At 39.6% G+C, this 25630-nt stretch overlaps 2 protein-coding genes across 13 annotated transcripts in view; one reads left to right on the top strand and one right to left on the bottom strand.

Moving 5' to 3' along the window:
* The window catches only part of ADGRL2 (adhesion G protein-coupled receptor L2), a 269920-nt gene that overhangs the window by 183034 nt on the left and 61256 nt on the right, over nucleotides 1–25630 (bottom strand). Inside the window, exon 1 of one of the 12 annotated variants that reach the window (XM_046645160.1) lies at nucleotides 5212–5227. The exons of 9 other annotated variants lie outside the window; for them this stretch is intronic. The gene's annotated coding sequence lies outside the window, so the exon portion shown is untranslated. Of the gene's footprint in view, nucleotides 1–3539; nucleotides 3664–4651; nucleotides 4669–5211; nucleotides 5228–25630 lie in introns of those variants that run through there. 2 more of the 12 variants (XM_046645159.1, XM_046645157.1) reach the window with 2 other exon arrangements.
* LOC124230086 (basic proline-rich protein-like) lies at nucleotides 1516–4946 on the top strand. The gene is made up of 3 exons (XM_046645832.1): nucleotides 1516–1554; nucleotides 2604–4196; nucleotides 4593–4946. The coding sequence occupies exons 1-3, from the start codon at nucleotides 1516–1518 to the stop codon at nucleotides 4944–4946; spliced, it is 1986 nt and encodes a 661-aa protein (XP_046501788.1).

The following is a 25630-nucleotide window of genomic DNA, read 5'->3' as shown; positions in this document are numbered from 1 at the left end:
TGCATTCAAAGCAGACTAGTTAATAGCAACTTAAGTGCAATAATAGCAATTACATCAATGTGAGCTTTTTTACCTCAAAAGTACTTCTTAGACAACTGAAGGGATCAGATAAATAAAGTATCATAAATCGATTTCAGGGTAAATGATACACAATCTGAATGCCACTAAAAAAACCTCATCTTAATCTGAAAAAAGTTATTATCCTATTAAACTGAAGACTAAAAATATTAGGCAATTAATGATATTTTTCCTTCCAAAACTGTCTATTAGAAAGTCAATTTTTACTATTTAAAATTAAAACAAGGAGTCCTGAACATTAGTAAAAAAGCCCTCCTCCAGTGAAGAGATATCAATTCACGTCCAAAATGAGTCAACTATCAAAGGTAATATGAGCTCACAAATCTCCAAAACCTTCCCAAACATTCATTTTCATCTTAAAACTAGGTTTTAGGAAATGGTAAGCTCAATAAATAAAACCAATGCTTCCCCAGAAGTTGAAGATAAAAGTTCCTCTCCTTTGACCCATCTGCTCTCCAGAAAATGACCCAAATGACCTCAGAACCTGTTCGTCCTTGTTTCTTCATTCATGGATATTGAGTTGTTACAAGAAATTCAAACAACCCACCTCTCTACAAATGTAAAAAAGCATTAGCAAATGCACTATAAATATTAAGAAAAATAAACCAACTTTAAGCTGAATTCTCCAGTTTACTGTGTTTGATAAAATACAAAAATTTTGAGATGAAACAATGACTACTCAATCGGGATTATCCCTATTTAAGTACAATCATAAAAAAATTGTGCATCACTTAGAAACCTTTTTCAAATTTACACCTGCAATAGAAGGAGCATTAACAAAGTGCATGTTGAGTTTTTAATTTTCAAAACCCTCCACTGATTCCTTTTTCCTATTAATTTAGCAAGTGTATTAAAAATAAAGTTTCCTAGGTGTAAAAATGAGTGGCCTTGTATCACAAGATTTCTATTGTTTCATAGACTAATTATCAGGCTTTCGTTCCCATTTTAGTAATATAACAAAGTGCAGGCCCTAGGAAAGTATTAAGTTAGAAGGAAAAGCTTTCTCTCCCTTCCACAGAAGGGACCCCAAAAGAGAGGCAACAGTGACGATCATAAAACAAAAGGTCACCCTTTTTCTAAGAACAAACCATTTATCAATAGAAAATAATTGTCTTGCCATTTGCAAGGGCTCCACAGCAATAGACAATGTTTTTCACTCACATAATTACAAAACAGTAAAAGTTCAGAAACACAGCCTGAATCCACCTCCCTATTTTTACCCTTTACAATTCTCATTGCCCTTTGGGCCTCCGCTTGGAAGCAAATGGGAGACAAGCTGAAGTTTTCTCAATTGAGCTGAAGCTAAGAAACCTTTGATATGCTAATAGTCCCCTTCAAACGGTAAGAATTCACACTTGCATTAATTCAAACAATTTGTGCAGAATGATGTGAAATGGCACCTCTTTTAGAGGCAAGCAACAAAAGGAGAGAATCGGAATGTCTGAAGAAACTAAACAACAGAACATTTGTTCTGCGGTATTCTCTCTATCACGCATAAATTTATTAGAGAGTGGAGGGAGGCACAACAAAAAGTTCCATAACACACCTGAAGAGAAGTAGATTTTCTTAGAAAGGCTTTCTCAACTATGATAAAGATCACTAAATTTAAAGTTATAAAGTTACCTTTTACTTAGGTCAAGAGTCCCGCCACAACTTGGAATGTTACCAAAGACACCACACCAACTATTTTATTTTTCTGCTATGGACGTATATTGCCTCCTTAGTCCCCATCTTTTAAGGCTTGCCCAAGATCAAACATGATTTAGTAGGAGACATCCCAACAGGCAATTATTTACCCAACGGATGTAACTCTTCCTCATTGTGCAACTCGAGTTGAGCAAAAAACAAACTCGGAGGGGCCCGTTCCAGACGCAAACACGGAGAGAGAAATGAATGGACCAACCACGTCCGTTAAATCTACGCCTCTGGAAAGGGGAAGAGAGGAGAGGCACACACTGTAAAGAATGCAGAAGAAAATGTAAGCATTGGGGGCGGGGGCGAGGAGGCGTGAGCCTAAGAACCTGGCCTTTGTAACGGGAACCATATGGTTGGTGGCTGCGGCTCAGACGCTCCCAGGCTGCTTGGAGAAGCTGCTAAGCAGCCTGACACCTTTCAAGAAACAGGAGGAAAACATTTCCTCGGTCTGAATCCGAGACTACACAGTTTGCATCAGGAACAACGGAATGCGGGGGGGCAAGCAAGGGGGAAAGGATGAGGGGGGAGGAGTATACAGAAGATGGGAAAAGAAGACGGACGCTGCAGGACTTGTCCCTCCAACGCTGCCCGTAGAGCACAGAGTGAACAGAGGATAGGAAAAAATAGATGAAATTCACACGTTCCTTAGCCTGCGCTCAGCGACACTTGGGAACAAGTAAAGCTTCCAGCGATCTCCCGTACCCCAAGCCCCGTAGTTGGGCTAAAGGAACAAACTTGACTGATCCCAAGTGAAGTAATCTTGCAAGCGTGCCTCCCACTGCTGGGGCGCTTTTGTCACTTCGCTCGCCCTCGCCTCGCCTCTCCGCCAGAGGGTCGGGGCGCCCCAGCCAATCCCGGAGCCCCCGCTCCGGGAGCCAGGGGGTCTCCCCAGTCCTAGCGCTCCTCCCACGCCGCTGCTCCCCAGCCCGCCCCCCATCCTGCAAGCCCTGCTTCCTGCAGCTCCAAGGCTACAGCCAGTCCCGGAGCCCCCACCCCTAACTTGTGTCTCGAGCCCAGCGCGGCCCGCTGCTGCCCTCTCACTGCGGCCCGGGAGGCTGCCCTCCCCGGGGCCTGCGGGCCCGGGCCCGCCAGCCGCCCGCCCCGCCGGGCCGCCCCTAATCGTTGCCAGCCCGGGCGCCGGCCCCGCCACATCTGGCTGCGCTTTGCTGTCATCCTCGCCTCCCCACGCCGCCTCACCACCGACAAGAAGGAACACCACCCCGCAACAACTCGCCCCGGGCCCCCCACCGGCCACTCCCCCGAACTCGCTCCAGCGCTCGGCCTCCCAGCTCCACTTCCAACCCGGGACGGCTCTGCCCGCGGCGCTGGGGACAGGGACGCGCGCCCCGCCCGGCCTCGAGCCCCGCGCCCCGAGCAGAGCAGCCCCTCCCCAGGCGGGCCGGGAACCGGGGAGCGGCACCTCCCGGCCCAAGCTTCCAGAACATCCGAAAACGCATAAGCCCCTCCGACTGCCCCTCCCCGGTCCCCCGGCCCCGGGACTGCCGCCCCGAAAGCGTTCCAACACTCCCCGAGCAAAGGAGCCGCGGGGGGACGCTACGGCGAGTTCTGCAGCTCGATCGCTGCGGAGGGGAGGGGGCGCAGCCCGGGCGGCGGGTCCCCGGCCCGCCGAACAGAAAAACGGCGCCCGGCCCCAACTCTCCCGCAGCCCCCGCCCCCTCCAGCATCCACCCCGGGCCCGCGGCGCCAAGCAAACAGGTCTCCGGGGCCCGGCACAGAGGCACATTGTTCGCTCCCGCGGCTCTTACCTCGCTCGCCGAGCGCGCCCCGGGGAGGACCGTCTGGCCGGGGGCCGCGCGGGGAGAGGCGCGGAGCCGGGCGGTGACCCCGGCCGCCGAGGGCCGAGGCCGGCCGCGAGTGGGTCGCCGGCCGCCGAGGGGGCGCGGGAGGCAGCGCGGCGGCTCGGCGCGTCCTCCTGCTCGGCCGCCGCCGCCTCCAGCCAAACAGCCTGCGCCAGGCGGCTCCTGGGGTTAGGTCAACATTTTCCCGCAGTGTCCCGCACGCCGCTCCGCCACGGGGGTCTGGGCCAGGCGCGCGCACACCCCCTGGCCGCGCGCTCCCTTCGCAAAAGCAACAATTCGGGGATCAGAGAGGAAGGGGTGGCGGGGCAAGAGCCCGACAGAGGTGCGCAGACTTGGGAGTCCCCTCGGAGCGGCGGGCGCGGGGGGCGGGCGGGCGCGCGGCCAGCTCCGTGTGTCCGGCGAAGCCCCTCGGCCCGCCGTGCGCCGACCTGCGGCCCCTCCTCACATTGCTGGGCTCCGGGCCGCGGCGGAGCGGCGGCCGCTGCCCCCCGGCAGCCTGGCGGCGAGGACTCGGGCTCGGGCAGCGGGGCGGTGCAGGGAAGAGGCGCGCCACGCACAGCAGCGGCGGGGACAGGCCCCCCGACAATCCCCAGGAACGCTCCGGTAAGCGGCCGCCTTCGCTCCGGCACCTCTGCGTGTGTGTGAGCGGAGAGAGGGAGAGCGAGAGAGAGCAGGAGAGAAGGAGAGCGAGCGAGAGAGACGGGGGAGTGCGAAGTCCTGACACAGACTCGCGGCGAGGTCTGAACTGGAGTCACCTCCAGCCGCCTCCTCCTCCTCCTCCTCCCCAAATCCCCACCTCCCCACCCCCCCGAGTTCGCCTAATCATATCAACATATTAGCTTGTACAGCGGCAAAGGACAAATCTCTCCCTCCTGATTTTTCCAGCCAGGGGCTCAGGCAAACTCAAAAGAAGATTACAGGCAGCTAAGTACAAAACGCGGAGCAGATAATCTATAACTCATTGCCGCCCAATGGCCATTTTCCACTCCATTTGAGCAGCTGCGGCGGCCGTGCGCCCGAGCGGGGGGGAGGGGAGGGGAGCGAAAGGGAACACTTACGAGCTCGAGCAGTTCGGCTGGCGGTGGCGGTGGCCCAGCAGCCGCCCGAGGACTAGCCCGCCCCGGCTCCGCCGGCGGGGCGGCCGCAGGGCTGTCCAGGCGGCTGCGGCGGCGAGGGACGCGCGCGCACGGCCGCGGAACGCGCCCCGGAGGCGGCCTGCGGTGGCTGGCGCCCCTCCCCTCCCGCCCCGTCCGCTCGCCGTCCCCCCACCCCCACCGACCCGGGGCTCCGCATCCAGACCCCCCCCCAACAGCCCCAACCTTCAAACCATCTTTTCAACCCCCACCCCCCTAAACTCCACTCACTGCGCGCTCGGTCCTCCGCGCGCTCCGCTGGCGCGCGCTCTCCATCCTGTCCACACACACGCACTTTAAAAACATTTATTTTATTTCTGGACTGGGGTGAAGGGTATTTGGGAGAGCGCGGCGCGCCAGCCTCCCAGGCGGGGCGCAGGGGGCTGGCCGGCGCCTCGGAGCCCCCTCCCTTCTCCCCTCCAGGCCCAGGAGCTTGCTCCTTGCCTGGACTTCGGAGAGGCGCCCAGGATGCGTCTTGTACCCACCCCGTCTCCAGGTTTCTCTTTTCTCCAGCCGCGAGCCGCAGGCCCCGAAACTTTTAGTTTCCGCAGCCCTCCTTTTGTGTGACTGCTGGGAGGAGAAAGAACGTCTGTTCGCCACCGCTGCCTCCGTCCGGCTGCGGCGCGCGGGGGACGCTCCAGGGTTAATGCGTCTTTGATACCGGAGATTTCCGGCGCGCTCGTTAATGAAAGTTACATTTTTTAAAATTGCGATGACTTTTTCTTTGTAGTTACGGAGGACTAGCCCAACTTTGACTTTATTGACTATATTTCACAAGAGCGATTTGTTTGTTTTTGATTAAAGCCACCAGGATAAGCAAAGGAAGGAAAGGAGACTACAAGGCTTTTTACTCGCAAGTGCATTCATCGTGCTGTTAGGTCTGTTTCCCTCATTTCCTTACATTGAAACTGCTTTTGCTCTTGTCCTCTGACCACACTTCCTTGCACCTCTCTGTTGGTAGTGTCAGCAAACAGCCAGACAGCGCCCACGACAGACTCAAGCTAAAGAGAATAGACCACGACCGGGAAAATCATGCTTGAAAAATGTTTAGAAACCAGTTAAGTGTCCTCTGCGTACGAGGAAAATCAAACCTGGATTTTTCTTTTTTAATTACAAAATTCTGAGCTGAAAGTGCCGAAGTTTTCGGTTGCGTTTCTAAATCTCTGGTTCTACTAATGAATGCAGCCGTCAATTAAAGAAGCGTGTTTGCATTGGTTTTCAAGAAAAATTGAATCTCCAAGATTTAAAACCTCTAGAAAATAGGATGAAACTTGAGCTTCTTTGCTTTCAGAAACAATATGTAGTTTCTGTTGCTGCGGGTATGTTGCAGTCATCATACTTCAGAAATCATTTCAAACAACAATGTTATTAAAATGTCAACAGCAGATTGTTCAAAAGACATGAAGACTCTAAATACCTATCAGTTTTTTTGTCACAAAGCCAGATATTTGTAGTACTGAAGTAAATCCAGCTAGTGGTCAAGTTTGTTCTCAACTTGTAAAAAATCATGAGTTAAAAGTACATGTGTGCAAATAACTGAAACATGCTCTTTTGGTGGATTCATTATAATTCTCAAATTAAGCAAGAATCCTCGATGATCTAATTTCTTTCTACTTAATGTATTGATGTTTTAATATTCTCACCATTCCAAAAGATAAGAGAAGCTATTTAGAGCGTTTGTGCTTTAAACTACATACACACTTCCATTTTGAATTTCGTAGATAGCATAGTTCAGATATTATCAATGCAGGGTATAAACTAGTCTGGAAAAAAATACACTTGTGCAGAGCTGGTGTGAAACCTTGTTACATACCTAAGTCTTTACATCTGTCGAAATTTATATGTACAACAGAGCTATCTAGGAAAATTAAATCAGGCTACTTTAAAGTAGTTGAAAAGAAGGCAGAATTATAGAATTCTCAGACTTCAGAGGTCATTTATATCATGGTCTCTTTTGGAATTTAAAATTATTTTATTCAGGATTGTAAACCAAAATATGTCAAACTAATAATAGTTTGCATTTACTGAAAAATTTTAGCCCTTTCTTTTGTTCACCTTTGAAGGTTTTTCACTCATCTGAGCATGATTCACAAGAAGCCCCAATGAGTGCACAGATTTGTCTAATCCTATTTTCCTTTGGGAGGCAAAACTTGGGCTGAAGTTTTTATTTAGTGAGCTTAGTAAGTAATCAATAGAAATTTTTGCCTGAATTAAGCTGGCCATATGTTGGCTCATTTACTTATTTATTTAACTCTCTCAGAAAGAATCTCTGCAAGAACCCACTATCTACATTTCATAGGTCTGACATTCTTTGATGCTCAGGACATAAGGGAGTCACTCTCCACTATGTTCCTAAAGAGACTACACCACAAAAAAAGGAGGGCCCTTGAGAGGGGGTTAAAACTATAGGGAGTGGAAAATGTCTCGTACAAGTTTTTAATTTTAATTCAATAGGATGTGTATTTTACAGAGTTCAAAGGATCTAACACTTTTTTCCTAAGACTACAATAAGCTTGCTATGTTTTTAAAATTATATCTAAGTGTATTCCTTCTCTGGGATAATGCTTTAAATATTAAAGAGTTTTTAATACTTCCCTTGCACTTTACACATAATAATGTGTCAACCTTCTTTGTATCCACAAAGACTTGAAACAGAGCTTTTAATTGCACTGATATATTCAAGATTAAGCTGTTAGCCACAACCTGCCATTTACAAAGGAGCAGTTAAATGACACATACACATCCAGAAAACGTAATTTGCCTGACACTTCATGACAATTCCAAACATAATTTATAACAACACAGGTGTTATGGTAGAAAAAAATGAAATAAGAAGCTTAATAATGTCTGCAGATGTGAGCAAGTTAAGGGGAGTGAGTAGATGATGCTTCCCTGCGATACAGTCAATTTAACTGCTCAATCTATATTATTATTTAAGTAATGGCAAAATCATTGACTTATTCATAATACTTGCTAATTGTTTTTAAAAATAAATTCTACAAAGGACAAAGGAAACACCCCTTTCCATTTGTTTTATGTTAAATCAACATCTAACCACTCATGGTGATTTCATTCAAAGAAAACAGAAGGAACTCATTAGCTTATGTGGTTAAAGAGATTGATGGGCTTCAAACATTTTAACCATACATGTTTTTTCCAACTGTAGGAACTCATGGTTTTAATTTAAGCAACTTTAAGAAACTAAAGATTATTTTATTCAATGGGTTCACATATTTCTGATGATGAAATTATGCTAATTTTTAATGCTATTTACCATGCGAGCATCTTTGTTTAGAGGGAAGTGATGAGGTACTTGTCAAAAATACAAGTATTAAGAACAATAGTTCAGGTACCAAATTAAAGAATCTGAAGAGGTAGGAAAATGGGCATGGTAGCAAAATATTGTGATTAGGATAAGCCAGTAGAGCACGTGGATAACTTCGTCACTGCCCCACTCTGGCAAACTTGGATCTGGATAAGCCAGTTCAGAAAGGGATGCTCATAGGGGTGGGTTGGGGTGGGGTGGGAACAGACTGGGGCTTGATAGTAGGCCCCAAATCGTGTGAAGTTTGAGCTGCCCAGCTGTCGAGAACTATCCATGAGGCTAAGCTGTATTCATTACGGGCGGCACATTTTTGCCTGTGATGAGAGCTCTGTGAGAGTTCTAAAATACAGCAAACAAGTAAACAGAAAACATGTGAAACTGGTCTAGTATCTAATACAGAAATAGAACTAAAATTAGCCAGATTTCATCCTAAACTTAGTCAGTTCCCTTTTATTTTTTTATTACTGTTCAACGATGCTTAGTGCTGAAACTAGTTTTCCCTACTCTAGAAAATACATCTTTTAAAGCTCTAGAGCAGATCAAAGCAATATGTGAATACCAAACATAACTAGAACTGGTTGCAAGTTGCTAGCTTTGTTTTTCATTTTAGCTTCAGCATGCATGTAGGCTGACAAGAAATCAAAACTCATTTTCCATGAGAGCAGAAACATATGAAAGCATTTGGCAAAGCCAATAAGTTTTTAACTATTCTCCCAGCTCCCTCCAGACTGAGTAAATCTTTGCCCAAGAAGGCCAAACCCTATCTAAAATGGAAAGATGCAGTGTCCAAAAGCAATGGCAATTTAAACTATAGTACAGATATGATTATGGTATACTGTGCTTAATGACATTATTTACAAGTATATAATCACATATATTATTAAATACATATCATTTTGCAATTAATACTTTTAAAAAATATCCACCAATACAACTGGTAGCATGGCTCTTCCTGTGCAGTGTTTATATATATATATAACTGTATGTAAAGCGTTGTAAAATTTTTATACCGTTGCCATTACGATACTCAAAAGTAAGCAAATTAAAAACGATATCCTTCAGAATCGTTGTTCCGCTGAGTCTTACATGACTCAGAGTTAGTCTTTCTTTCCCATAAATTGTTCCCATAACTCGTGTTAATCTCTGCACCCTGAGGATTTGCTATAATTGGGTCTTAAAGATCTTCTTCTATCAATGTTTCTGTCAAACCATGAAGTGTAACTATAAGAACACTCATTTTATACAAAGCTGTCTATCACTTCCTGTAATAATTATTTTATTCAGTAAATACTCATAACCAAATGTTTTCTTGTTCAAGTATGTAGTTTAAAAATAGGCCTCACCATCCCTTTTTAATATGTGCAAACCTTTGTCAACAATACAGATGAAATTTCTTTACATTTTTAAAAAAATTGTTGAAGTTAAACTAAGAGGAACCTAAAATCGCAAGTCTTTGTTTTAAATATGAGACGTTTGAATGGACAGTTCGTGGTAAAGCGTCACGCGACGATTGAGTGACAACAAAAGCAAGATAATGGTTAATAGTAGAGGCAACTTCACTCCATTGCATCTAAACCCTCAAAGATACCCAAAGAGCAATTTCACAGAAGTCCAAATTGAATTTTTAGTGCCTCTGAGAATATGACTTTGGTTATTCATGTCATAGCTCATGAAGTTTTGTAGTCCGGCAAAACTTGCAAAAGGCTTTTAAGAGTCAGGAAACAGACTCACAGATGCCCTCTTTGCATTTTAGAAAGTGTCAAATAAACAATTGTATAACACTGCTAATGTTTTCATATTAGAATACATTAAAGTTTCCTAAATGATACAGCATAAAATAATAGTTGAAATATATAATCTTAATATTTTTGAAACACAAAAATTCTTTTATTTCAGTTTTGAAATATTTTATAGTCTAAAATTCTGTAGCTTGAGATGGTTGACCTTGACTTTTGTTGTTTCTTCTGATCGTATAAATTAGCCATTACCAACATTTTTCATTATTTTTTTCTATAATTAGTATGATAGTTATTTTTAACTCCACTTATCTGCTTTATTTTAAAAAGGCCTTTGTTTTATATATTTTAGTAAAAATAAATTTGTCTGAGCATGTGGAAACTAGAAGAGCAATTTGCAAAGATTTTTCTTCTAAACCCAGCTCTCATCATAGTTTCTTGATAAGATAATAGAATGTTGCCATCTCTATTTTCAAGAATAGTTTAAATCTTTATAATTAAGTTTTCAACTTATTGCAACTCATTACAGTCCATTCTTAAGGTCACTATGAAATCAATCACTTAGGTCCTAGACCAAACAATGATGTAATAGGCATATGTTTTTGTGATAAGTAAAAGCGCCTTAGAAGAGAATCCGTTTTCTTTAAAATTAGCATCCAAATTTAGAATCATACTAAAATGTCATTTATATCTCAGAGGAGTACTGAAATGGCTTGGTAATGATAAGGTTTTGTTGAGCGATATTCAATGAAAAAATTTTGTTTTAGGTTAAAAAATAAAAACACATAAATAACCTCTCCAGCCAATCCACATGAAAAAGACGCTTCTGAACCATCACCTGGATAATATATTTTTTGAATGGTTTTGTGTCAGTGATGGAGATGTGTAGCACTGAACCGTCCATACTCATCAAATTGTCCTGATTACCAAAATCACGTATCTACAATATAATGAAAGAAGATTATTAGCGCATTAAAAGAATGCCCCCTTCATTTTGGGAATGTAATTTATGACGCCAATTTAATTAGTACTATGTTCTTACTACCTGAATTAATGACCCAAATTCAGACCACATATATTTCATTGTTCAGACAATGTAAAACATACTGCAAGAAAAACTAATTTCCTGTTTATTTTCTAATGATAATTGAAACACAGTAATTCATTAAAATACTGGGTTACTGCTATATGTGAAGTGGCATGTCTCAAAGAAAGAGGTCTCAGAAATACATGAAAAAATAACAGTTTGTTAAAACTAGAGAAAAGTTGAGTATGAATGCTAGCTATAAAATGTAAATTGAGAAATCCAAGAATGTGAACTATTTTAAAATAATATGGATCCCCAGAAGACTATCATTTATCATTTAAAAATAAACTTATGGGTAATCAAATAAGGAATCTGAAAAATATTTAAAAGAATGAATTTTGACATTTCATATAATTACTCAATATTTACTTTCTCTCCAGTGCCTTACTGCAAAATGATTTTAAATATGATATATATAAATCAAAATATTTTATGCAGGTGTAGATTTGAGATGATAATGCTGGCCTATTTGTTTATATTGAATATTTTGATACAAGAGGAAATCATGTCATGTCAAAAATAGATACTAGATGAAATATTTAGAAAATTAACTACATCGGTAAATTTATAACATCAGAATTTGGAGGTAAAATATTACACCTTATGACTGAGGGAAGTCTGTCTTTGCCTCAATTTTCCAGTTAATGAAAGAAGTGTTTAAATACTCTGTAGTTAGATTATTAACTTCTACAAAACTGAAACAGATGTGTGTCTTAGTATGCCATTAAATTTATGATTTACATAGAACCCTTACATAGAGCTGAGCAGAGGCCAATGATTCTAATTCGCTCTAGATTTACAATAACCTGATCTGGTTTTTGTAAGTATTGAAACACTTTAAACAAAATTAGAAAGCAGTTGTGCTTTGTGTGATTAAAGATGCAATTCCCTTTGGAGTAATGAGAAAAGTTAGAACATGTTTCTTTCTTTATGGATGTTTCTATTATAAACACCAGTGCTATACATTATATTTTTTTGTTACTATGATTTCCTTGTTTTTAATTATAAAATAAACCAATTGAATTTCACTGGAGTCTCAAAATTGAAACTATGCCAAAATTTAGCTGAAGAATGTGTACTGAGCTTCATAAAAATCCTTAAAATTTTTCCCAAGGTCTTAAGGTCTTGTTATACAAATACTGGTTCACCATAATTTTCTAGAGCAAAACGTCTTTCTGATTAAGACCTACACAGCTAAAAGACTTGAGTGCTAGATGCGTTTTAAACCCTAGAAAACAGCATATATAAAATTGCTCAGGACTTAGGATTACTGGGTTTATATAGATTACAAATATAAAAAAGTCTATTTTATCTCATTATACAAATAATAACATTTACAGCACTATTATTTAAACCTTCTTCTGCTTTGCTTGGTGAATTATAATCCATGAGTCCTAAAAATCAAATCTATAAAAATACTTTATTTTAAACACTGTGAATACTGTTTCCTTAAAAATCAGTCAGAAATGTTGATATAAATATCATTGTAAGCATTTGTGTGTATATTTATGGATATAGAAAATAAGTACATGCAAAAGTATTAATTCATTAAAAGTTTATCTCTCATAAAACCTTTATTAGCCCTTGAAGTCTTTGCCACTTCATATAAAATGATTTATCTTTTGAATAACAAGGTTCCATTAATCTGTTTGACAAAGGAATTTTTAAATCATTTAAATAATTTATTTGAATGAATTATTTAAATTCTGTAAAATATATATATGCACATGTATATGCATATATCTGTGTCTATATATTTGTGTTCTGGCATAATATCACAGAAGAAATACAAAATAGAATTCAGAATGCATTGTCCTTGACGCCACCAGTGGGACTTGGTTTTGCTACAATTTGCTCTCTGATCACCCACCGTTTGCATAGGTCCCCAGCCATTTGTGCTACATTTGGCACAACTGGGTGGTTAAATGTCAGAGAAACGTGCACGTTATTTTCTATATGCATTTTTAATTTTGCATTTTTACTGAGATTGTAGGCTGACATATTTTCCAAAATGTAAGGATAATAAACGCAATTATTCAACACTCATAGAAAACCTGCTTTCCTCAATTCAGTGCTCTAGGTGCTACTAGAAAGTCGTAAACATACTCCCTCCCCAGAGAAATAAATCATCTGTGGAAACAAAGGGCAGGTATGCATGGAAAATATGTAAGGGTAGACACAAAAATTTATAAGCAAATACACAAAACTAATTAGGACATAAAGATATATATAATATGCATGGCATTCAGGAGCTTTATATACTATTTCTTCACAGACTATTACTTCACAAAATTTTCTCTCAAATAGATCTTATTGTTCTTTTTTTCCCCTTAAGATGCATCTTTACTCATAAAAATAATGAAAATGATTGAAGAATCCCCCAACTTTGGTGAGGTTATAGAATAAATTTGCAGCAGGTTCTCATCAATTTTATTTTTCAACAGGGAGGGAAATAAGCTTTCACTTAAGTATGTCCTACACAGAACAAAACAAGTAACCTTTTTACCTTCTAGTTTTTACCTTCCAGTCGCCTTTCTTTTGGAAAATCCACCCAGTTTTTCCTTTGTGGTACTGCTCCTCTCTCCATTACATTAGGTTTTGGTGGGTTCATTCAGGTTGTATTTTAATTTTGTGACATATGCTTTCAACAAATTCTTTTTAGCTTTAATTTACCAGGGAGGTCCTAATTTTATATGTATTAAAATCTCAATCTTTGTTGTGGCATTTAGTAAAATTTGAAGCCGCTATCTTCTCCAGTCCTTCTCCCACTTATCCAGTCATCCATAAACCCAGCAAAAAACTATACCATTTTTATACCCATTACTCACAATACTCAAACCCTATGAGAAGCCCTCAGCAGTCTAATATAACTTAAAGGTCTCTAATATACCAAAGTAGCGTCATGAACTCTTGGGGAGACAATAGTCTTTAAAAAGTTCATTCGATGCCTAAAACTCCTTTCTGGAACTGCCTCTCCAGCATCACCTCCCTCTCTGCCCACATTCTTGTATCTAGAAATATAAATGGCCCTCAAAATACCTCCCAGCTGTGTGATACAAGAGGTAATATTATACTATTCAGAATGGTACTCACCAGTCGGACAAAGGAACTTTTGAAAGACTGTACCTACTCTCAGAGTTTTGAAGAACAGAGGCCTCTTTAGTGTTTAGCAAAAGGCCTGAGCCGTAATTGGTTGTTGGAGAGTGTTTATGGAATAAAGGAATTGGAATCCTATAATCATGAATGCTATTATAATGTTTAGTTCAATAAGAAGGCTACTTGCTATCCAAATATTGTAGCATTGCTTTGCTGATATGGCTATTACAAGTCAAATAACCTAGAAATCTTATACAAATGTTCTTATCACAAGTGTACACATAAACACACACACATAAATTTACTTATTAACAAACTCATTTAGACAATTTATTGAAATGTTTTTATGGGCCGTATGTAAATATTTTAAGATCTGCGTAAGTTAGTGTGTACAATAAAAATTGGAGTGTTTTCAAAAAATTTAATAACAATGTGTGTGTGTTGGGAAGGTGAGAAATAGCTCAAGGAAGGCAGGAAATGAACACACTTGAGTTTCTGAATTCACAGAAGTTGAAAAGTTGGTTGTCCATCCCATTTTATCTAGAACAGTCCTCCTTTCTACTTTTCCCATCCCAACAACTTATAGAAGATAAAAATATGTCTAAGGAACCTCAGAAATTAGAATCAACAGGACTTACATGAAGCTTTTTAAGGGTTATATTTTGGACCATGGTACTTTAGTTTTATTAAAGGCAAAACATCTGATATTTTATATATTATGGTAAAAAGGTTCATCCTTCCATCTTAGCTCATTTGTGATTTACTTACTAAGCAGTTAAAGACTGGAACCCTACATGGAAGAGCCAAGAAGCATTTTAACCAATTTTTTCTTGCCAGATCACCAGCAAATTTAATTGATATTATCTTAAAGAGTAAATTAATTAATCAAAATTTCCAAGGAAGATGTTTTGATTTTCTGCTGACACTTTAAGTGCTGTTTCTTTTTGTTTACATTCCTGTTTTTAAAAAAATCTTTCCAAAATTTATTAGCACAGTACTCTGCTATCTAAGAAAATCATTCTGAATATCATTTTATCTTTCTTTGATGACATGGAAGTTTTCAGTGTTGAAGGACCATCAAAATGAACATGGATTGTCATAGCACTTATCACACATCCTTATATTTATTGATTTACTCTCTCCCTACCTCTACCAGACAGTAAGCTCCTCAATTCTCCCTACAGTTTATATACCCAGCTCTTAGCATAGCATACAATAAAGGTCACAAACTGATGGCCTGTATAAAATCTAACCCACAAATGTAATTTATTGTCCCATGGATATTGAGTCACACAGTGTTTTGTGTTTTTTAAATCTATTATTTGTCACCTTTTAAAAATTAGGAGGTTTCAATCAAAATGTGGATTTCCAGCTTCTGAAAAAAAATTGGAAAGATCTGGCCACATTTGGCGTACACTACCTCATAACAATGTTCAGTGTTCAGCAGGAGAGGCTTTCCCTGTTTAATGAAACACGCGCTCTGACTCGCCACCTACCCCACCATTCCCTATTACCGCCTCAAACGAAGGCAAAGTATCTTTGCAATGAATCGCTCAATTTGTGATAATGTTTTGCGTTCTACTTTAACAGCGGCGTTAAAGGGAAGTGAAATGTATCTTGACCTATGTCTCTATAAAGGGTGAAGTAGAAAGATAGATCAAGAGGATGATGTATTTCACCCAACTGCCGTTCACTGATTAACTTTTTCTTCCTGGCTTCTGTACACATTTTAATTTTTGAGTTCCAGTGGTTAATAATTTATATGTGAACAAATGTGTGACTTTGCTGTCAATATGCGTTATACGATATGAAGAAATGTGTTGAATGGTAGCAATAGTGATTTACTGTGTTCAAAGGGTTTGCATATATGCGATCTCCTTTGTGCACTTACTACATAGCTCAATATGGACATTACAGTGCTCCCTTACTCTTACCTATTGGCTTAATCCTCCCTCTACTTAGACTCACATTTACCCGTTTTCTCTTTTTCTCCCCACTTGACGCTGCTTTCCATCCTTCTTCCACTGATGTTTACTCTTGCACTTTCTTTTCTTTCTGTTCATTTTCCTTACATGGAAAGGTCCCTTGACAGTAACAAATCATGATTCTGAGTATTTTTGTATGACCTAGTGTCCCATAAATATAGTTCACCAAAGGAGGACAAATGAAAGGGATCAGTCTTTTTCAGCCAAACAAACGGAAGCAAACACGCTTTTAAGGATTAATACACATAGTTTAAAAGACTTATTAGTTAAGTAATTAAGCCACGCTAACATAGCAGAGAGAGCTAAACACAAAGTGTTTTAAGGCAAACAAGCTAAGATTTACTAAAAATTACAAGTGATTGATGGTCTCAGATGTGTTCAAAAGGTATTCTTTCTTAAGATTATACTTTTCAAAGGGACTGCTTACCTAGAATTGAGATTATCTACTGAACCTGAGTTCGGAACTGTATTCTTCTTTCTCTCAGCTGTTGGGACTTAAGCTTAGCCCTCTCCTCGTAGGCCATTTTTTTTACTGTCCCAAGTTTATGTTATGTTTTTTATTTGTGAGTATTATTAATATTATTAACATTATTCCTAATTTTATTTTATATTTTCATATACAAATGTTTAGTATGATTACAGGTCAAGACATGGAATGTAGTTATATATTTTATATCAGTATGCCAACTGGAAACTATGATCGTAATGAATGACTCCATGAAGTGAGAATCACCTATATTAAACGTGCTGGTTTTTAAAAATTCCTATAAATTATATTGTTTGCATAATATCCTTTGCATCAGTTAAAAATTCTGATAATTAAATAGAGTCTCTTTCTGAAAAGACCTTTTGTGTTCATTGAAGTAGTCTTATTGAAATACTACTCCAACAGTTTTTTTTTCTTTCTTTTTTAAAGATTGGCACCTGAGCTAACAACTGTTGCCAATCTTTTTTTTTTTTTTTCCCTGCTTTATCTCGCCAAATCCCCCCCGTAAAAGTTGTATATCCTAGTTGCAGGTCCTTCTAGTTGTGGCATGTGGGACTCCGCCTCAAAGTCGCCTGACTAGAAGTGCTATGTACACAACCAGGATCCGAACCTGTGAAACCCTGGCTGCCCAGCAGAGCGCGTGAACTTAACCACTCGGCCACTGGGCTCGCCCCTATTTAACAGTTTTATAAAACTTTCAACTAACTGTTCTTTTCCTAATTCTGTTTCAATTACTCAAACATCTGCTTAGCATTTTATTAAAGAATTATCTAAGCAGCTTCACCATCAGAACTTTATTCGAAGAATTCTATCTGTCAATTGTTGGGACAAACTCCATTTAAAAGAAAATCATCACAATTTCCGGTTAAACCTAGAAATTTATGTTGGCGTATATGACTGGATGCTCTTCATATTAGAAGTTTCCATTTTTTTTTTACTAAGCAAGGCTCTTCTAAATGACAAAAATAAAATCGAGCTTTTCTAGTAATCATAGTATTTATTTTTCAAAGATTTTTTCTTCTTTCCCTTTTCACTTTTCCTGCCAAATTTTAAGATAAAAGATATATTCAATTCATAAGATTGGAGAATTAATATGGCCAATTAGTCTGTGTCCATACTAAAAAGTATGAAACCTTTTTACTGTTGGTTTTGAGTCTTAAGAGAACACATACGCTGAGAAGTGAAATTTCTTTTCTTGATGCTTAGTAAGTATCCCATGAGGCTTTACCTAGCTGAAATAATTTATATTCACTTCTTACTTAAAATTCTGCAATTTGGTATAGTCAAGAATTTGGTAAATACCATTTTAAATCACTTTGCTCTGCAGAAATTTTTGAAACATCACCAGTGAAGCACTTGGCTTATTCTTTCAAAAAAGCCACAGACATAGGGGCTGGCCCCGTGGCCAAGTGGTTAAGTTCGCGCGCTCCGCTGCAGGCAGCCCAGTGTTTCATTGGTTCGAATCCTGGGCGTGGACATGGCACTGCTCCTCAGACCACGCTGAGGCAGCGTCCCACATGCCACAGCTAAAAGGACCCACAACAAAGAATATACAGCTATGTACGCGGGGGCTTTGGGGAGAAAAAGGGGAAAAAATAAAATCAAAAAAAAAAAAAAAGCCACAGACGTTACTTTTTAAAAATAAAAACCATATTGAAGATTAACCTTTTCTTTTCCCTTACCTTGAAAAAGATCTGTTAAAAAAGATCTGAAAGGGGCCTCATAAAGTAAAGTATAAATACACTTTACTTTGGTTAATGTTAATTTTAAGATGCTTAAAAAAATTTTTTTTTAGGGATGCAACATAGCGTCAAAGCTTAGAATTTGGAGGGCTGGCCCCATGGCCAGGTGGTTGGGGTTCCATGTCCTTGTTTCATGGGCCTGGGTTTGGGGGTTCATGGGTTCGGACCCTGGGCATGGACCTACTCCACTCATCAGCCATGCTGTGGAGGTTTCCCCCATACAAAATAAAGGAAGATTAGTACAGATGTTAGCTCATAGCTAATCTTCCTCAAGCAAAAAAAGAGGAAGATTGGCAATGGATGTTAGCTCAGGGTGACTCTTCCTCAGCAAAAAAAAAAAAAAAAAAAAAAGAGCTTAGAATTGGACCAGGCCACCTGGGTTCAGAGCTCAGCTCCACCATTTTCAGTCTGTATATCCTTGAGTAAGTTATAGAAGCTCATCTTTAAATGAACTGTTTCTTTCTTTCCTCATTTATAAAATAGGAATAATAATTGCACATATTTTATAGTGTTTTTGTGAGGGTTATATGCATTAATACAAGTAGTACCTGGCACATAGTAAGTCCTCAAATATATGCTATTGTTTTAGTACCATTAATAGCATAAAATAGTTGACAGTTCTTCAAAATGCTGCTACATGGATGCCAAAAATTGTACAAGCTAAGTGGAACAATTTTGAATATTCTTACATATTGGGTAGTATTCTAGCAAAGAATTTTAGAAATACATTTTGAAGTATATAGCATTGTATTGACAACATAAAAATTTATTATCACTTGTATGCCAGTGTTGTTTCTGGTACTTTTGATTGTTATTTTAAGTTAGTAATTTGAAGAATCTAGTCACTCTTAGTTGTATTTGAAGCTTATGATTTTTATTCTCTTTTAGTGAAAAATGCTTAGTTTTTCCTTAAATTCATAACATTAGAAGAATATCTGGTTAAACTTATTGTACTCTGAAAGAGCTAAACACAATTGAAGACAGTTGTCTATTTGGAACCCTAATTTTTATTTATTAATTTATAACCCTTCATATTCCGAAAAGAATTTAAGGAGATTTACAAACAAATAGAAATAAAAGTAATAAGAGTAACTAAGAATGGTGAGGCAAAGAGAAAATAAAGACTGGAAAGTAAACAGCAGGAAGTCAATACAGGCAATATATGCTTATCTGCATGCTGCACTCAGGTTTGCCTTCAGTCTTTCCTAGAGCCACAGAAAGAGAAGGGCTGTTCTAAGATGCCCAATGCCCAGCAAATGTGTGACCTGATGATGAGACCTGAGGGAACCCTGACCAAATGGTGAAGCTGGGGAATTACATGTCCTCGCCTCCCCTCTCTACTTCTGGTCCATCCTTCTGCCCTGTCTTCTTCACTACTGAAATGGATACAGTCCAGTTTTGCCTCTGCTGCAAAGATATCCTTCTTTCTTTTCTCTGCTCTTCCAACAACAGCAACAAAACCTACCCAAAGGCTAGTTTAACTCTTTTCTAAGCTAAGTTGCCTAGGGAATCCTATACGTACTTCTAATGGCTCATTCTGGCAGATTCTTAATAGGAAGGAAGGCATCAAAATCTCTAGAAGGACTTGGGGGAATGGGGAGAAAAACCCAGGTGGCTTTGGGAGAGTGTTTCTCATTTCCGCTGCCAACCTCTGGGAAACACTGCCTTAAAGCAACTGATAGAATATAAGTAAATTTAATGAATTAACCCATTCTAGCAGGAAAAACGATAAACTCAGAGGAGAAAGACAATGGCCCCACTGGGTCTAGCTAAGATATACTACTAGTTAACAGCTGGGTTCTAATTCAGGGAATAGTCTACAATTAATTTTTTAAGTTTATCTATTTTACTGTAGACCACAGAATAAATTTTGGTGTTAGAAATTGTCCCTTCATTAAAATATTCTACTAATGAAATAATAAGCTTGATTTCTCAGGTTAGTTGAGGATATGTCGTGTTAGATTTGCCATTTTTGTTTTTACTGGATTTTGTTCAGGAGGAAGGGGGAGCTGGGCAGGGGATGCACATTCATCAAGCACCATCTATGTGTCAGATATCGTGAGGACATTTTAATGTTACTTTATCTGGGGGCTGGCATTCAGCTGGCACGCACTGGCGAGGCTTGCTGGTAGTTTATGACCAGCATCTGTTTTGATCTATCGGTGCCCAAGCCCAAGCATTTATACTTTACTAAATGTTTTAGCATGAGCCTAACTTTATTTAATCTTCAGAAAAAACCTCCAGGGAGGTGAGAACCCTGGAAGCTGGAGGCAGATATACCATGCAGGGACCCCTGGCCCTGAGTTGCCTGCTCCTCCCCATCTTGCCTCAAGGAGGTTTTCTTGCTTGTGCTAGTTTGGTTCTAGAACTGGGAGAACCCGATATTTGTAAGCAGTTTCCTACATGGAAGTGTCTAGGCCATGAGTATAAATTCTTCTAGAGTAGCAAGTTTGAGTTTAAAAAATTGTGTTATTCAGTCCTGGCAGTAGTGTCCCTGGCAGCTGTGTGGCCCATAGGGAACCAGAGGAAGAGAAAAGCCAAGCCAAGGTACACTGCGTCTGCATGCACCTGTTCCTGATATAAACGGCCACCTGGATCCAGGTGGAATCCATTTTGGTATTCTTGGCAAAATAAATTGGGAAATGGCAGGTGTGCATGTGATATCTTCCTGCCCATCTATAACCAAGCTGAAATGCTGTAAGTCCTATGATAAATGAGGAAATCATGACAAAGAAAGGTGAACTTGCGTAAGGTGCCTAATGGTAAAGGAAGTATTAGAAGATGCATCTTTGCGACTCTAAAGCCTCCAGGTCTTGTTTCAACTTTCTTTTAGCTGAAAAACCTTTTCCTCTAAACATTTTCTTACGTAGAAGCCCAATATATTAATAAGAAACAAGTAAGTCTGCTCTGATTAAAACAAAGTAAAGGCCAAGAGTTCACGCTCGGCTATGCTCTCATCTCATCCCTACATTTAGCAGCCCCTGAAGCCCCTCCACAAAACTCAGTGTTGTGCTCTTAAGAGTAGAGTTGGAAAAACACTGACTTACAAAATGCTACCACCCTCAGACCCACTCTGTGTTGTTCACCTTGGTAAATAATTCATTCAACAAACATACTGTGTAGCTATTGAGTGCCAGACTCTAGGAATACAAAGATAAATACATAGTGTTTGCCATCGAGAAGCTCATGGTCTGAGGGAGGAGAAAAATACAAAAAAAGCCACCCTAAAATAAAACAAAAGCAACCACTGATACTGAGCCTTTTTGGGTCTCAATTCCCACTGTAACTGTAAGAGAGAAGAACGTTTAACTTTTAACAGATGAGAAAACGAAAATCAGAGAAGTTAAGAGAATGTGTTGTCACGTATCCCTTGAGTGACAGAATAAGGATCACCATCCTGGTCTCGGGGATACCAAAAGCCAGGCTCTTTCTTCTGTGGGAGGCAGCCTGCAATTTGTTGTAAATGTATAACAGAGTCAGCACATTACACCACAGATTTAAATTTAAAATGCAAATCACTTAAATAATAAGGAAAAAGAGCCCAGAGAATCCTACAGATTAAATCGTTAAAATCATCCTCCTAATACTACCTTACACAACCACTATTATTACACACCTATTATCTTCTTCCCTTCTCACAGCAATTCTGTGAGCTAGGAAGGGCTGATTTTATTATTTGGATTTCACAGCAAGGGAAGTAAGTCTCTGGGCTGTTAATCGAAGGTGAGATGGATGGATGAAGTCTACTGGCTGAAGGAAAAAATAACCTTTTCTGGCAGTCACTATCCTTAACTAACTGTGAGACTGTGGGCAAGTCAACTAACGTTTTTAGGCCACAATTTGCTCATCAGTGAAAGTAGAGGGTCCAGATCCTTCATCCTTCAGTTAAAGGACCTTCAGCTCTGACATGTGATTAATCTACAGGCTAGTATGTGGCTTGGTCAGGAATAGAATCCACCTTCCATTCCAAAGCTTTCTACGACTTCGTGCTGCTTGTTAATACTAAGGTGTAGGGAAAACTTTGTGGTGTCCTGGGCATAGAGTTTGGTTATATAAAAAATGTAACTTTTAATCCAATCTATTTTTGATTATAATTAGACCAAGCTGATTGAAAAGTAGGTGAATAGTCCTTGCTGGTTAGAAGCTATGAACCTACCTGTAAGTTCAAGAACCTATGGGTAGAGGAACACTGGAGAAAACTCTAGACGAACATAAACTGTGGGACACAGAAAAGTGACAGCACCATGTGACTACATTACACACCTCTTTGCCAGAAGGATGCTTTTCTACTGCAGACCACAAAATTATCAGTGCAGCAACATATCTTAGTGTTAGGGATTTTAGTCTTGAAGCATCTGTAGAAACTTTCATTCCTCGGAAAGCAAAACACTGACAATTTCTTGACCAGCCTTGCTGATAATTTCATTTCCCAGAAGGTGGAATAAGCAGTAAGGGGAACTCCTACTCTGGACCCAATTCTGACAGAAAACAGTAGGTAAAATGGAAACAATTGGAACCTTGGGGAAAATCAACCATGCGCTTTTAGAGTTTGATTTCTGCTGTGTCCTGCCTATGCAAACACGAATGATTCTAATGAGCAAGAAAATGCGGAGAAAACTCAAGAAACCAGTGTGCTGCACAGGGACCTATCGGCAGGCTGTAAATTTAAAACAGCATGTGCAGAAGATAGTAAAAGGGACATAATCAGGCATAAATACATGAAGGTAGTATAGACCTATAAAACTAATATCAGCAAGACTAGAGCACAGATGAGCTGGGACTTGTGAAAGATGCTGAAGAGAACCAAAAATGATTTCCTTAGCATGAAATGAGGAAGAAGATCAATACCAGAATAGGCCCATTTTTAAAGTTAAAGACATAAAATTCATTCGTGAAAAAGAGAAAGCAAAGCATCTTTACTCCTTTATATTTCTTCCCTGTTGGTTCATTCATATCTCTGTTCACATGTCGCCTCTTCAGAAAGGACCCTGACCACCCTTTCTAAAATAATTCTGTAACTGTTAAACTTTTCATTCTTCCAGTCACTGGCTGCCATTATTTACGTACTTACATGTTTTCTTTCCCCTGTATTGGAAGGTAAACTCTATGTGTGCAGGGTCTTTGATTTGTTCCATACTGTATCTCTAGGCTTGTATATAGCAGGTAGTACTCAGTAAATATTTGTTGAGTGAATGAGGTCAAGACCATTAGACATTGGCCAAAAATTGAAAGACAAAATAGGTAAAGGGCTTATAATACAGGTAACATTTATTGAGGACTTAGGAGGTGTCATATGTTAAGTATTTATGTGTATTTACTCATTTAATCATCATAGCAACCCTATAAAGCATGCATTATTATTGGATTGAATAATTTGTTCCAGATCATACAACTAGAGAAGGATAGAGCTAGGATTTGAGCCAATATGGTTGAGGTCGTGGTCTGAGCACTTCACCTATATGCTATACTGGGAGAAGCTGACTGGTCTAGCTGCTAATATGTCTTTTGAACTCTATAAATTAGTACCGGAAACCTTCTAAATGAGATTATGGAGTGTTTAGCTGATTACCTTTGAGAAATGGAGTGGAGGGGATAAGAGAAGAATACCTTAGGTTCAAAAAATGACAGAGTCTGGGAACTTCAGATCCAGGAGACTGATGTTGCTTGGTGGAAGTGCGGGGAATACCCTAGATTATCTTTATAAAAGACTATTTTGTGAGCATTTTGAAAAAGTAATTATTAGGAGAAAATATAAAATCAATAAGGATAAGCTATTCAGCTCAATCTTATGTATTCTTCTCTGTAAAGTTAATAAACCAGAATATCAGGGCAAGAGATATAAATATCTGAATTCTAGCAAGTCACTTAATAAGATCTTTTTTTATATACTTATGGACCTTGTGGGTGGAGAAATATGGGTTTAGGGATGGTACTATTATGTGTTTTCATAACTGCCTGAATGATTGTACCAATGGTAATTCTGATCAAGCTGTGTCAGACTGGAGGAAGATTTTTCAAGTGGTACACCACAGGCCTTCGTCCCTGACCTTGTCTGATGTGAACATATTTATCAGTGACTGAGATAAAAGTGTAAGAAGGCATGCCTATCAAAAATCAGTTACACTAGGTAGGGAAGGTGAGTAAATATATTGTATTACAAGATCAGGATCTAAAAATTCTTAATTACTAAAAGATAGACAAATCTAACAATGTATAATTTGATTGGAATAATTGTGAGGTCCTGCCTTGGGACCAAAACACCAACTGCCTAAATTTGATCTGAAGGATATGTGACTTAGCAACAGTACTCATGGGGAAAAAAAAGAGCTTTACATGGCAGTGAAACCACAGTATAATATGGTTATGGGGAGAACAAGGAGGAGGAAGGGGAGGAGGAGGAGATGAAGAAGAAGGAGGAGAAAGTAAAGGAAGAAAGAGAAGAGGAAGAGAAGGAGGAAATAATTTAGGCTTAATTAATAAATTTAGGATGTGTGTAGAATAATGGAGGGTATAATCTGACTCTATTTCAAGTTGTTCTGATTACCTTGTTCACTTCTGAGAGCAACATTTTAAGGAAGATATTAATGGAAAAATTACAAAACTTTAGGTATTGAGCAGCCTGCATTGGGAAGGAGATTTAAAACCATCTCATATTAGAAAAGGCCAAAAGAATTGTAGAACTTTCACCCTGAAAGTTGTTATATTTGATAACTACACCATAAGAGTATAAACATAATAATTTTAATCATTATTCAGTATTTACTGTTTGCTAAACATTGTGCTAACCATTTTACATTAATTAGTGCTAGCCACAAGAAGAAGAAGTGGGTTCTAGTTACAGATTAGGAAACTGAAGCTGGGGCCGGCCCGGTGGCATAGTGGTTAAAGTTTGTACACTCCACTTCGGTGGCCTCAGGTTTGCAGGTTCAGATCTCAGTCACAGACCTACACACCACTCGTCAAGCCATGCTGTGGCGGCATCCCACATACAAAATAGAGGAAGATTGGCAGAGATGTTAGCTCAGTGACAATCTTCCTCAAGCAAAAAAGAGGAAGGTTGGCAACAGATCTTAGCTCAGGGCCAATCTTCCTCACCAAAGAAAATATATATATATATAAAAAAAAAAAAAAATATATATATATATATAAAAGGAAAATTGAAGCCAAGAGAGAGTAAGTAATATGTCCAAGGCAATAAAAGCTAGCAAGTGATAATGCTTGACTTTGAACTCAGGTCTGTCTTTCAGTGCCTGCCCATTTATCCTCTACAGCAAATTTCCTCCTCTAAAAGGCAACTAAATTATATTATATTTGTGTATGTGTGTCTTTATATATGTGACGATGAAATTATGTAAAATAATAGTGAATCAAAACTATTTATAGTAAAAAGACTAGAAATAGATATATCAAAATTTTGAGTGTGGTTGCCTTGGGTACTGGGAATAT

This window comes from Equus quagga, chromosome 18 (genome assembly GCF_021613505.1).
Source record: "Equus quagga isolate Etosha38 chromosome 18, UCLA_HA_Equagga_1.0, whole genome shotgun sequence".
Classification (NCBI taxonomy): domain Eukaryota; kingdom Metazoa; phylum Chordata; class Mammalia; order Perissodactyla; family Equidae; genus Equus; species Equus quagga.
The sequence above is the reverse complement of the archived record's forward strand: the minus strand, read 5'-3'. Positions and strand labels throughout refer to the sequence as shown.

Coding starts and splice junctions, on each gene's coding strand:
- LOC124230086 (XM_046645832.1), top strand. CDS start 1,516: ATGTCTGAAGAAACTAAACAACAGAACATTTGTTCTGCG. Junction 1,555..2,603: donor AACAGAACATTTGTTCTGCG/GTATTCTCTCTA, acceptor CCTCTCCGCCAG/AGGGTCGGGGCGCCCCAGCC. Junction 4,197..4,592: donor CAATCCCCAGGAACGCTCCG/GTAAGCGGCCGC, acceptor CCATTTGAGCAG/CTGCGGCGGCCGTGCGCCCG.